The sequence below is a fragment of the Ranitomeya variabilis genome, chromosome 5 (genome assembly GCF_051348905.1).
Source record: "Ranitomeya variabilis isolate aRanVar5 chromosome 5, aRanVar5.hap1, whole genome shotgun sequence".
In the NCBI taxonomy this organism is placed as follows: domain Eukaryota; kingdom Metazoa; phylum Chordata; class Amphibia; order Anura; family Dendrobatidae; genus Ranitomeya; species Ranitomeya variabilis.
This window is the reverse complement of record NC_135236.1, coordinates 485,097,277-485,111,206: the sequence shown is the minus strand read 5'-3', so window position 1 is coordinate 485,111,206 and position 13,930 is coordinate 485,097,277. Positions and strand designations below refer to the sequence as shown.

Genomic DNA, 13,930 nt, shown 5'->3' with positions numbered 1-13,930 from the left:
AACAAACAATCAAGATTTCTGGCTCTCACAGACCTGTAACTTCTTCTTTAAGAGTCTCCTCTTTCCTCCACTCATTACCTGTAGTAATGGCACCTGTTTAAACTTGTTATCAGTATAAAAAGACACCTGTGCACACCCTCAAACAGTCTGACTCCAAACTCCACTATGGTGAAGACCAAAGAGCTGTCAAAGGACACCAGAAACAAAATTGTAGCCCTGCACCAGGCTGGGAAGACTGAATCTGCAATAGCCAACCAGCTTGGAGTGAAGAAATCAACAGTGGGAGCAATAATTAGAAAATGGAAGACATTCAAGACCACTGATAATTTCCCTTCATCTGGGGCTCCACGCAAAATCCCACCCTGTGGGGTCAGAATGATCACAAGAACGGTGAGCAAAAATCCCAGAACCACGCAGGGGGACCTAGTGAATGAACTGCAGAGAGCTGGGACCAATGTAACAAGGCCTACCATAAGTAACACACTACGCCACCATGGACTCAGATCCTGCAGTGCCAGACGTGTCCCACTGCTTAAGCCAGTACATGTCCGGGCCCGTCTGAAGTTTGCTAGAGAGCATTTGGATGATCCAGAGGAGTTTTGGGAGAATGTCCTATGGTCTGATGAAACCAAACTGGAACTGTTTGGTAGAAACACAACTTGTCGTGTTTGGAGGAAAAAGAATACTGAGTTGCATCCATCAAACACCATACCTACTGTAAAGCATGGTGGTGGAAACATCATGCTTTGGGGCTGTTTCTCTGCAAAGGGGCCAGGACGACTGATCCGGGTACATGAAAGAATGAATGGGGCCATGTATCGTGAGATTTTGAGTGCAAACCTCCTTCCATCAGCAAGGGCATTGAAGATGAAACGTGGCTGGGTCTTTCAACATGACAATGATCCAAAGCACACCGCCAGGGCAACGAAGGAGTGGCTTCGTAAGAAGCTTTTCAAGGTCCTGGAGTGGCCTAACCAGTCTCCAGATCTCAACCCTATAGAAAACCTTTGGAGGGAGTTGAAAGTCCGTGTTGCCAAGCGAAAAGCCAAAAACATCACTGCTCTAGAGGAGATCTGCATGGAGGAATGGGCCAACATACCAACAATAGTGTGTGGCAACCTTGTGAAGACTTACAGAAAACGTTTGACCTCTGTCATTGCCAACAAAGGATATATTACAAAGTATTGAGATTAAATTTTGTTTCTGACCAAATACTTATTTACCACCATAATATGCAAATAAAATGATAAAAAAACAGACAATGTGATTTTCTGGATTTTTTTTTCTCAGTTTGTCTCCCATAGTTGAGGTCTACTTATGATGTAAATTACAGACGCCTCTCATCTTTTTAAGTGGTGGGACTTGCACTATTGCTGAATGACTAAATACTTTTTTGCCCCACTGTACATCTGATTATAAGTCCAGATCCTACGCTCCAGATAAACTTGCTCTGAGGAAGGTCCACAAAGGACCAAAAACGTTTAGCAAGAAACGAGCTACCGCTGATCTGTTTGTCCAGATGTAAAATAAATGACTTTATTTTCTACAAGCATTATTGAGTGCCAAGCTTTTTGATACATTTGATTTAAGGGGCTGGAAACCCTACTTGAGCACCTCTACTCCCAAATTTATAGAGTGCCGTGTAACTTGTTCTTGTTACACCTCCAGGCTGTGTAAGGGCTATTTGACCAAGAAGGAGAGTGATGGGGTGCTACACCAGGTGACCTGGCCTCCACAGTCACCAGACCTGAACCCAATCGAGATGGTTTGGGGTGAGCTGGACCGCAGAGTGAAGGCAAAAGGGTCAACAAGTGCTAAGCATCTCTGGGAACTCCTTCAAGATTGTTGGAAGACCATTCCCGGTGACTACCTCTTGAAGCTCATCAAGAGAATGCCAAGAGTGTGCACAGCAGTCATCAAAGCAAAAGTTGGCTACTTTGAAGAACCTAGAATATAAGACATAATTTCAGTTGTTTCACACTTTTGTGTTAAGTATATAATTCCACATGTGTTAATTCATAGTTTTGATGCCTTCAGTGTGAATGTACAATTTTCATAGTCCGGAAAATACAGAAAAATCTTTAAATGAGGTGTGTCCAAACTTTTGGTCTGTACTGTACATCCGAACGCAGTGCGATTGCTATCCAATTGCAATGCGATTTTAACATGAGCTTTTACATAGAGCAATTTTCTGTCATTTACATAGTTTTCAAAGGAAATATTTGTCAAAACACACACACACACAAATAGAATAAAAGCCGACAATTCATCTGCCATGTACAGTAAAATCACAGCAGGAGCCGACAGGATAGAAGAGATGGATTACATACAGTAAATACATATAGAATAGATATATAGTTGTCAGTGACAAATACAATTAGTGCAGTGTGTGCAAATTACCTCATGTATTTAATTAATGAAAGATTAATTTTCGTAAAAAAATGATGTGGGCTCCCGCACAATTTTGTAACCAGCAGCGGTAAAGCCGACGGCAGGGGCAGATGTTTATAGCCTGGGAAGGGGGTAAATACCCTTGGAGTTTCCCAGGCTATTAATATCAGCTCACAACTGTACACTTAGCCTTTACTGGCTATTAAATTTGGGGAGCCCACACCATTTTTTGTTTTCAAAAAATAATCTTTTATTAAATAAATACATGTACAGTAATTTGCACACACATTGTACTAATTGTATTTGTCACAGATCTCTATATATCTATCTACTCTATTTACTATATGTAATCCATCTCTTCTACCCCGTCCAGCCAATCTGAGCAATCGTGGGAGAAGAGCCTTGGTGAGAGAGGTAAAGAAGAACCCAAGATCACTGTGGCTGAGCTTCAGAGATGCAGTAGGGAGATGGGAGAAAGTCCCACAAAGTCAACTATCACTGCAGTCCTCCACCAGTTGGGCCTTTATGGCAGAGTGGCCTGACGGAAGCCTCTCCTCAGTGCAAGATATGAAAGCCCGCATAGAGTTTGCTAAAAAACACATGAAGGACTCCAAGACTATGAGAAATAAGATTATCTGGTTTGATGAGACGAAGATAGACCTTTTGGTGAAAATTCTAAGCGGCATGTGTGGAGAAAACCAGGCAGTGCTCATCACCTGCCCGATACAATCACAACAGTGAAACATGGTGGTGGCAGCATCATGCTATGGGGGTGTTTTTTAGCTGCAGGGACAGGACGACTGGTTGTCATTGAAGGAAACATGAATGCTGCCAAGTACAGAGATATCCTGGATGAAAACCTCTTCCAGAATGCACTGGACCTTCCAACAAGATAATGACCCTAAGCACACAGCTAAAATAACAAAGGAGTGGCTTCAGAACAACTCTGTGACCATTCTTGACTGGCCCAGCCAGAGCCCTGACCTAAACCCAATTGAGCATCTCTGGAGAGACCTTAAAATGGCTGCCCACCAATGTTCACTATCCAACCTGACGGAACTGGAGAGGATCTGCAAGGAAGAATGGCAGAGGATCCCCAAATCCAAGTGTGAAAAACTTGTTGCATCATTCCCAAGAAGACTCATGGCTGTACTAGCTCAAAAGGGTGCTTCTACTCAATACTGAGAAAAGGGTCTGAATACTTATGAGCAGGTGATATTTGTTTTTCTTTTAATATATTTGCAAAAATTTCTACATGTTTCTTTTTTCAGTCAGGATGGGGTGCAGAGTGTACATTAATGAGAAAAAAAAGAACTTTAATTTACCAAATGGCTGCAATGAAACCAAAGAGTGAAAAATTTAAAGGGGTCTGAATACTTTCCGTACCCACTGTATGTAGTCTAAGTGCATACAGTGGGGCAAAAAAGTATTTAGTCAGTCAGCAATAGTGCAAGTTCCACCACTTAAAAAGATGAGAGGCGTCTGTAATTTACATCATAGGTAGACCTCAACTATGGGAGACAAACTGAGAAAAAAAAATCCAGAAAATCACATTGTCTGTTTTTTTATCATTTTATTTGCATATTATGGTGGAAAATAAGTATTTGGTCAGAAACAAACAATCAAGATTTCTGGCTCTCACAGACCTGTAACTTCTTCTTTAAGAGTCTCCTCTTTCCTCCACTCATTACCTGTAGTAATGGCACCTGTTTAAACTTGTTATCAGTATAAAATGACACCTGTGCACACCCTCAAACAGTCTGACTCCAAACTCCACTATGGTGAAGACCAAAGAGCTGTCAATGGACACCAGAAACAAAATTGTAGCCCTGCACCAGGCAGGGAAGACTGAATCTGCAATAGCCAACCAGCTTGGAGTGAAGAAATCAACAGTGGGAGCAATAATTAGAAAATGGAAGACATTCAAGACCACTGATAATCTCCCTCGATCTGGGGCTCCATGCAAAATCCCACCCCGTGGGGTCCGAATGATCACAAGAACGGTGAGCAAAAATCCCAGAACCATGCGGGGGGACCTAGTGAATGAACTGCAGAGAGCTGGGACCAATGTAACAAGGCCTACCATAAGTAACACACTACGCCACCATGGACTCAGATCCTGCAGTGCCAGACGTGTCCCACTGCTTAAGGCTACTTTCACACTAGCGTCGGGAACAACCCGTCGCTGCGCGTCGGGCCGACGTTCCCGACGCTAGTGTGGTCTCCGCCGCACAACGGGGGCAGCGGATGCATATTTCCCACGCATCCGCTGCCCCATTGTGATGTGCGGGGAAGTGCGGGGAGGTGGGGGCGGAGTTCCGACTGCGCATGCGCGGTCGGAAAAAGCGGACCGTCGGGAGCAAAAAACGTTACATGTAACGTTTTTTTCTCCCGACGGACCGCTACCATACGCCCAAACGCCGCCAAACGCATTCACCGTTTGGAAATGCGTCGCAAATGCGTCGCAAATGCGTCGCTAATGTTACTCTATGACGAAACAACGTATCCAGCAAAAACTTTTGCTGGATGCGGCGTTTCGCAAAAACGACGCATTTGCGACGTATTGCAGTTAACGCTAGTGTGAAACTAGCCTAAGCCAGTACATGTCCGGGCCCGTCTGAAGTTTGCTAGAGAGCATTTGGATGATCCAGAGGAGTTTTGGGAGAATGTCCTATGGTCTGATGAAACCAAACTGGAGCTGTTAGGTAGAAACACAACTTGTCGTGTTTGGAGGAAAAAGAATACTGAGTTGCATCCATCAAACACCATACCTACTGTAAAGCATGGTGGTGGAAACATCATGCTTTGGGGCTGTTTCTCTGCAAAGGGGCCAGGACGACTGATCCGGGTACATGAAAGAATGAATGGGGCCATGTATCGTGAGATTTTGAGTGCAAACCTCCTTCCATCAGCAAGGGCATTGAAGATGAAACGTGGCTGGGTCTTTCAACATGACAATGATCCAAAGCACACCGCCAGGGCAACGAAGGAGTGGCTTCGTAAGAAGCATTTCAAGGTCCTGGAGTGGCCTAGCCAGTCTCCAGATCTCAACCCTATAGAAAACCTTTGGAGGGAGTTGAAAGTCCGTGTTGCCAAGCGAAAAGCCAAAAACATGACTGCTCTAGAGGAGATCTGCATGGAGGAATGGGCCAACATACCAACAACAGTGTGTGGCAACCTTGTGAAGACTTACAGAAAACGTTTGACCTCTGTTATTGCCAACAAAGGATATATTACAAAGTATTGAGATGAAATTTTGTTTCTGACCAAATACTTATTTTCCACCATAATATGCAAATAAAATGATAAAAAAACAGACAATGTGATTTTCTGGATTTTTTTTTCTAAGTTTGTCTCCCATAGTTGAGGTCTACCTATGATGTAAATTACAGACGCCTCTCATCTTTTTAAGTGGTGGAACTTGCACTATTGCTGACTGACTAAATACTTTTTTGCCCCACTGTATATCGATTTTAGATGTTCTATTCTAACCTGTCACTCTGTGATTTTACTGTACACGGCACATGAATTGCTGGCTTTTCAAAGGACACTGGTGCCTAAAAATCAGACAGCACACGCATAGTCCGAGTGCTGTGGCTGTGCGATTTTAATTTTTTCTTGCACCCATAGGCTTGCATTGGCGAGTCTCAGTGACAATTGCTGCATGCTGCGATTTTACACGCACGCTGAATAAGCCCGAGAAAATAAATGGTAATATGAGCTGCCCCATAGATTAACACTGGGCTGAGTGCTATGCGATATTTTCTCTCATGGCACTTGCCCGTATTCTACGGTAGTGTGACGCCGGCCTAAAATGCAGAGTTGTCTTGCCTCATTGACATGGTATAATGATTGATAAGGTATTATTAATTCAAGTCCTCTCTCACCTGACATTTTGAAGAGTCTTTTTGTCATTTATGGTACCAATAATAGGCTTGCCCCAGCAGTATGTGTTTGCCGCCCTTGTAATACGTTTTAAGCACTATTTTCTATTCAGTTTCTTTTGTATATGTCTTTTAGTCCTGCATTCTGCAAGTGTGTGATTTCTTTTTGTTATCCCAAAATATTTTAAATAAAACTGATTAATAACAGAAAATCATCCATGCACACTGTTTATAAGGGGTCCACAGATAGAATTTTTTTTCCAGATAAATAGCTTGTTAAAACGAGTTTGTAATCAATCAGATCTGAGTTTCTTTTCTTACACGAAGTAAAAAGCATCAGAAATCTTTGATAAATGAGCTACGCTTTATAAAACTCCAAATCTCCGGCCACTTTTCAGATTCATGTGTAGGTCACACAAATACGTCATGACTAAAAATCTTCACAACTTTCTTTATATAATGCTTCAGCGGTTTAAATCCTCAATAGAGCTTGTTAATTTTAGGAATTACGGGTGAAGTTAGTAATCTTAGACCAAAAATGGAACAATAGAGTACGACCACACAATGTTTGGTCGCGTGCAGTTCTCTCTACTGTAATGGCCAATTGCTACAAGACTTTGCTTCATATTCGTGCAGCTATTGGTGCCCAACGGGTGGACACAACTTTTGCCACAGTCAGCCGCTGCCTTAAGACATTTTGATTAGATTTCCCATTGTAGTCAAAGATTGTATGATAGAATGTCTGCAATCTTTTAAAATCCTCCTCTCATTTACAGGTCTGGTAATGTTACATCTCAAGACGACAAACACAGGTATTTGGTCCAATGTTTAACTTATTTGAAATGGCATGTGTCATGAATATTCATTCTAGGAGTACAGGGGCGTCTAACTATTGGCGCAGTGGTAGCCTCTATAGTCCTGGTTAGCATTTTGATTCTACACTCAGCACAGAGGCTTGTATGTGCATAAGAAATTGTTTTAAAGGGGGTGACTATATTCTGGTCACTAGAAGACGGGTTACAAGACCCCTGATCCTCTTCCCTTCACAACCATATTCCGGATCAATTGGAATGGCACAATGCAGATCACTTCAGTATCAGAAATAGCTTGAGCAGTCATGGAGTAAGGAGAAGCAGGGGGCTGGGGACACACTGTATTGCAATCATGGCTCCAGCAAAAAGACATTTATCACTTATCCTATGAATAACTGGTAAACTTCCTTTGTGGGACAACCCCTTCAATGTAATATATTAAGTTTATCACATGGAGTTAGTGTTTTTAATGTATTTTCTTTAAGGAATTATGGAGGAGTATATGTTGGTCTCCCAACAGATACAACGACTACATACAGAGATCCAAAAGGAGCAGAAGGTATTTATGCAATATGTTTTCTTTTTCAGTTGACTTATACCATGTTCAAGTGTACTATGTAGGCACCGGCACACAAACACACAGTGGGCCATTAACAGACAGATTATAACCTAGAATTAAAACAAAGAATAGATACCCTGCAGTAAGTAAATAGTAGTTTAATTTATTTTTTTTAGATGTTGTACTTAGTTGACATTTTTTTAATTAAAAAAAGTGTAAAAGCCATCCCACCGTGACAATGTGTACCCAATCAGGATGGTTCCCAACCTCGTTATGTGCTAGCAGCCCAAAATAGACAGGGGCTTGAGAAGGACCTGGGCCTAACTGTTCTGCACCTGCCTCTGTGGAAGCTAAATAGACAATGGGGACACCCCCAAATGTACCAAGTACAAGAAACTAAAGCAAAACCAAGCACTACCTTTGACAAGAGATTATGATCTGAACCAGTGTAAAGATTATCTTTTCAGGTTGTCATCAAATAATTATCTACTGAAGCAACTCCTTCACTACCTTTTACGTATATGTACATCAAATGGAGTGTGGCTGTCTTTGTTGTGTGCTGCAGCAGATCCCCGTGCCTGTCATTTTGAATCTTCTGTGAACGCCGGCTCTTGGCCGGTGTTCATAAATCATGATTTCTGCTCTGCTATGTATAGTATACGTGATCGACGATCGCAGCTTCAAGTATCCAAAGGGGACTAGTGAAAATAGTTAAAAAAAATAAAAATAAAAGTTCAAATTGGCCTTCTTTTGACCCATTAAAAAAAATCATTTGTCCCGTGTTCAGAAATGTCCGATCTATCAAAATTTAAAATAAATTCATGCAATCTGTAAGCAGCATAACAAGAAAAAAAAAGCCGGAATTATGTCCGATCAAAATATAAAATAATGCAATCTGTAAGCGCTGGTCTAAAAAAAACATAATTCTGTCTTTTAAAAAACAAAAGCTCAAACCCTGAACGTGGCCTCACTTACCATCTCCTATGAAGCTCAGTCTGAGTTGAACATTAGTACCAAGATGTCAGCCATGGTATAAATTTGCTGCCGTCGGTGATTTACAGCAGCATATAAATGGCTAAAAGCAGCAGTTGGAGCGGAGCTACGACTGCTGCTGTTAGAGACAGATGCCTGCTATGTAACACAGCTAGCCTTTACCACATGTGTAGAGATCTCAGCTCCTGCGCCCTCTGCACAAATCAGTGTGGCTGTATTGGTTGCATCCATATGCATTAAAAACAATTATGAGGCTGATAAAACTCTTAGATTGCATGATGGGGTAATCTCTGTGACAGTTCACTTTTAATAATGTATGCAGTTTGTAATGTGAAATATGGTGACATATCAACTTTATACATTTGCGTTTTTGACCAGTTTCACCAATAGCTCAGCAATCTAGTCAATTATTCTGCGATTCTGTGTAAATAAAGTCAGTAAGAAGCTTATCATGGGAATGTGTGTTTGCCACTGGCCAGAGGAATTCAGGAGAGTGTAACAGAATTACTGTTACCCAGAATATATCTACACTGGCCTGAAAGAATTAATCAAACCCTGAAAGCACATTACGCCTCTAAGCTTTGTAGTCTTCTACCTCTAAAATTCACTAAAAATTCATTGTGGGAATGTAGCCTTAGTGAGCAAGTTTGGTAGATTTTACCATAGGGATACGTTCCCACAATGAGTTTTTAATTATTTTTTTATGCTGTGTATTTTTGAAAAAATGCAAGTAACCTATTTTACTTAATGGGTGCAGAATATCTGCAACATCAAAACTCACCAAAAGCTCATTGTGGGAACGTAGCCTTAGGCCGGGGTCACACTTGCATGTGCAATGCGAGAAACCGGAGCGTTCAGCTGCATAGAAATACATGCAGCCGCACGCTCCGGTCCCGAGTGCCGGGTATTGATGTGAGAGACTCGCGTGAGTTTCTCGCATTGCACACGCAAGTGTGATCCCAGCCTTAGTGAAATATTACAGAGCTATATGGAGGAGGTAGGGCAAGCCAGTCCTGCAGAAATATACACTGCTTAAAAAAATAAAGGGAACACTTAAGCAACAGAATATAACTCCAAGTAAATCAAACATATTGAAATCAAACCGTCCACTTATGAAGCAACACTGTTTGACAATCAATTTCACATGCTGTTGTGCAAATGGAATAGACAACACATGGAAATTATTGGCAATTATCAAGACACACTCAATAAAGGAGTGGTTCTGCAGGAGGAGACCACATCTCAATACCAATGCTTTCTGGCTGATGTTTTGAATGTTGGTTGTGTTTTCACACTCATGGTAGCATGAAACAGACTCTACAACCCACACAAGTGGCTCAGTGCAGCTCATCCAGGATGGCACATCAATGCGAGCTGTGGAAAGGTTTGCTGTGTGTCAGCGTAGTGTCCAGAGGCTGGAGGCGCTACCAGCAGACAAGCCAGTACACCAGGAGAAATGGAGGGTGCCGTAGGAGGGCATCAACCCAGCAGCAGGACCGCTACCTCACCTTTGTGCAAGGAGAAACAGGAGGAGCCCTGCAAAATAACCTCCAGCAGGCCACAAATGTGCATGTGTCTGCACAAATGGTTAGAAACCAACTCCTTGAGGATGGTCTGTGTGCCCGACGTACACAGATGGGGGTTGTGCTCACAGCCCAACACCATGCAGGACACTTGGCATTTGCCACAGAACACCAGGATTAGCAAATTCGCCATTGGCGCTCTGTGCTCTTCAAAGATGAAAGTAGGTTCACACTAAGCACACGTGACAAAGTCTGGAGACGCCGTGGAGAGCGATCTGCTGCCTGCAACATCCTTCAGTATGACTGGTTTGGCAGTGGGTCAGTAATGGTGTGGGGTGGCATTTCTTTGGAGGGCCGCACAGCCCTCCATGTGCTCGCCAGAGGTAGCCTGACTGCCATTAGGTACCGAGATGAGATCCTCAGACCCCTTGTGAGACCATATGCTGGTGCGGTTGGCCTGGGTTCCTCCTAATGCAGGACAATGCCAGACCTCATGTGGCTGGAGTGTGGCAGCAGTTCCTGCAAGATGAAGGCATTGAAGCTATGGACTGGCCCGCCCGTTCCCCCGACCTGAATCCGATTGAACACATCTGGGACATCATGTCTCGCACCATCCACCAACGTTACGTTGCACCAGACTGTCCAGGAGTTGGCGAATGCTTTAGTCCAGGTCTGGGAGATCCCTCAGGAAACTATCCGCTGCCTCATCAGGAGCATGCCCAGGCATTGTAGGGAGATCATACAGGCATGTGGAGGCCACACACACTGCTGAGCATCATTTCCTTATCTTGAGGCATTTCCACTGAAGTTGGATAAGCCTGTAACTTCATTTTCCACTTTGATTTTGAGCATCGTTCCAACTCCAGACCTCCGTGGGATATTAGTTGTGATTTACGTTAATCATTTTTAGGTTTTATTGTTCTCAAAACATTCCACTATATAATGAATAAAGATTTACAACTGGAATATTTAATTCAGTGATATCTAGGATGTGGGATTTGTGTTCCCTTTATTTTCTTGAGCAGTGTACTTAGACTAGTTACCGCTCCATTTTCACTCATTCGAGGTCTTAACATTAAAGGGAACATGTCACCCCAAAAAATCGAAGATGAGCTGCGGCCACCGGCATCAGGGGCTTATCTACAGCATTCTATAATGCTGTAGATAAGCCCCCGATGTATCCTGAAAGATGAGAAAAAGAGGTTATATTATACTCACCCAGGGGCGGTCCGGGTCTGATAGAAGGCCCCGGACCGCGACGCCCATCGGAGCGGGACCGCCCCTGGGTGAGTTCCCTTTAATGTAGTAGGAAATCCTAATCCCATGTATCCCTTTGAAAACCGTATTCATAAAAAAAATAAAATAAATCACTGACTACTGAAACCTTAAGCATTGTCATAAAACTGTTGTGGCAGCAATAAATTAATTTTATTTTGTATGTATGGTGACCAAATGTAATTAACATCTGTAAATGGTTACAGCTGCCAGCCAGTCGAAAGCACGGAGCACAACGCCTGGATCTCCTCTGCCGGAGAATGTCTGCTAGCATAACACTTGACTAAGAACTTTTAGTACCAAGTACGGGTAACCACGAGTCCACGATTCTGATGCGACGTCTCATTGATTGTGCATTCTGGAGAGGACACTGTGGGTCACATCTCAGCTGCCGCTCCTGATTGAAGCAAACAGACTATGATGATTAAATGTCATCAAACCACAAATGAGAGCCTGGAACAAGATCACTGCGCAACTGAAAAGTTTTTTTTTTTTTTTTAAACTAGTTAATAATAAATTATAATTTAGATTAACAGACCAATTTGCCTCTGACATAAAGGCTTGTAAAAATCCATTGCAGTAACTAATAGGAATATACCTTTCAGCTTAAATGGCTATCCAGTTCTATGTACATATTCACTCTAAATTAATATTTAGTAAATTTCTGATTCTTTATTATAAAATCTGTTCGCTGTCATTGAGTGTAACCTACCAGACCTAATATTTCTCTTAGGTGTGGCCACAATTATATTCAGTCTGTGAGCCATATAACGGACTTCAGGCCGCTGAATGTTACCTACAAAATACCTGTATAGGAATTGCGAAACTTTTAATTAATTAAAGTGGTTGTCCACTATTTGGACAACCCCCTCTAAAATGACCAAATTCCTTGAGGAAAATAAGAAAACCCTATACTCCCCTCCTGCCAAATGCTGTTGCCGGGATTCACTCTGATGTAATATTAAGGACCAGCAGCTGATCACTGATTATGTCACGTGAGACTATGTTCTGCAATAGGTGCTGGCATAGCTGGAACGGGGCTTGTGCGGGAGGAGAGAATAATGTTTTCATTATTTTATTCAGGGAACTTTGACATTTAAGAAGGAGGATGCCCCATTAAGCAGAGATTTACATACATACAAAATTGGTTTTCTGGTTTTTAGTGTGAACTTCTTACTAGTGCATCACAAAGTGAGTTGTTGGAGGAGAAACTTACACTAATCAAAATTTGTGGTTTTTGATCTCCTTGTGGTTTTGGAGAGTTTCTGCTTCAAAAACTACTGAAAAATACAAAAAAACAAATAGTGTGATCATATGAAGGCTGTATTCCCACAATGCGTGTTTGACGCTGCGTGTTTTCGCTGAGTACACAGTTCCAACATGGATGGGAATTCTAGAAGTCTCATGCCCGCATTGCTTTTCTTTCCTTAACATAAATTGACCTGGGGTGCGCATTTCAGATCCCCAATGTGTTAAATTTCAGCGTAAAAAATGAATAGAGAAAAACGCACTTGAAAATGCAATGAACCTAGTTAACATAATAGGTGTAGAAAATCTGCAACAAACATTCACCAAATACTCTTCATGGGAACATAGCCTAAGAGATTATGGTGGACATGTGCGCAGTTATAGCAGTCACGGGAAAACTAGGTGCAATAAATGGGCTTCTGACACTATGGTCTTGGATAATGACTGTGGGGAAGGATGGGGAAGCCTATCTTATTGTTGGTTGATATGATCACATTTCTGCTCTTTCGTCGATTTTTATATAAGTAGAAAAAAAAATACTAAATAAATTTTATACATTCTAAATTAATAAAAGGATTTTTCTGAAATTGTATGGACTAATTGGCTTCCAGCTTAAGTGCTGGCTCACATTAGTGTATAAATCGGATGTTATTTAATGAGATCATGCAGATCAGTGATTATTTTCCTAAGCTGTATTGAACATGAGGGGGAAAAGAAAAAAAAAAAAAAAAAAGTGCTGCAAATCTGTACAATGCGAGAAAAAAAAAAAAAAAGACATGTCATAAGGACCATCAGTATGGCATCAGATTTTTATGGCTACATTACAATTCTGTAACATGCAAGTGTGAGCGAACCCTTATGCCATCAATTTTGCACAGTCCATACTAGACTACTTTGCATTTCTCTCCTCTGACTTTCTTATATGCATGATAAAAATGTATTAAAAGGATGCCCATCAGCAGAATTATTCATTCAGCTGCCTCCCTCATTACAAAGAATTTCATTTTAAGAAGTGTTATAAATTATAAAAATTAGCCTTATTATAAAAAATTGGCTCCTTTTTTAATATAAACCTGATGTTTCGCCAAATACAGTTTCCCCATCTTACAAAACTGTAATAGAACTGATCCATACAAAGGGCGTCTATAATTTTTTGCACACCCATTGACGTTGAACAAATCTGATCCAAAATAAACCCAAACAGATCAGAGTAGGGCATTTTCTCTCTCTATTTATACAGGTGTA

At 41.7% G+C, this 13,930-nt stretch overlaps 1 protein-coding gene across 1 annotated transcript in view; it reads left to right on the top strand.

The window, feature by feature from the left end:
- The window catches only part of C5H12orf75 (chromosome 5 C12orf75 homolog), an 86,201-nt gene extending 72,932 nt beyond the window's left edge, over positions 1 to 13,269 (top strand). Inside the window, exons 3-5 of the mRNA XM_077265536.1 lie at positions 7,052 to 7,087; positions 7,573 to 7,646; positions 11,644 to 13,269. Coding sequence (XP_077121651.1) covers positions 7,052 to 7,087; positions 7,573 to 7,646; positions 11,644 to 11,708 — 175 coding nt within the window. The 3' untranslated portion in view covers positions 11,709 to 13,269. The remainder of the gene's footprint in view (positions 1 to 7,051; positions 7,088 to 7,572; positions 7,647 to 11,643) is intronic.
- The last annotated feature ends 661 nt before the right edge of the window (positions 13,270 to 13,930 follow it).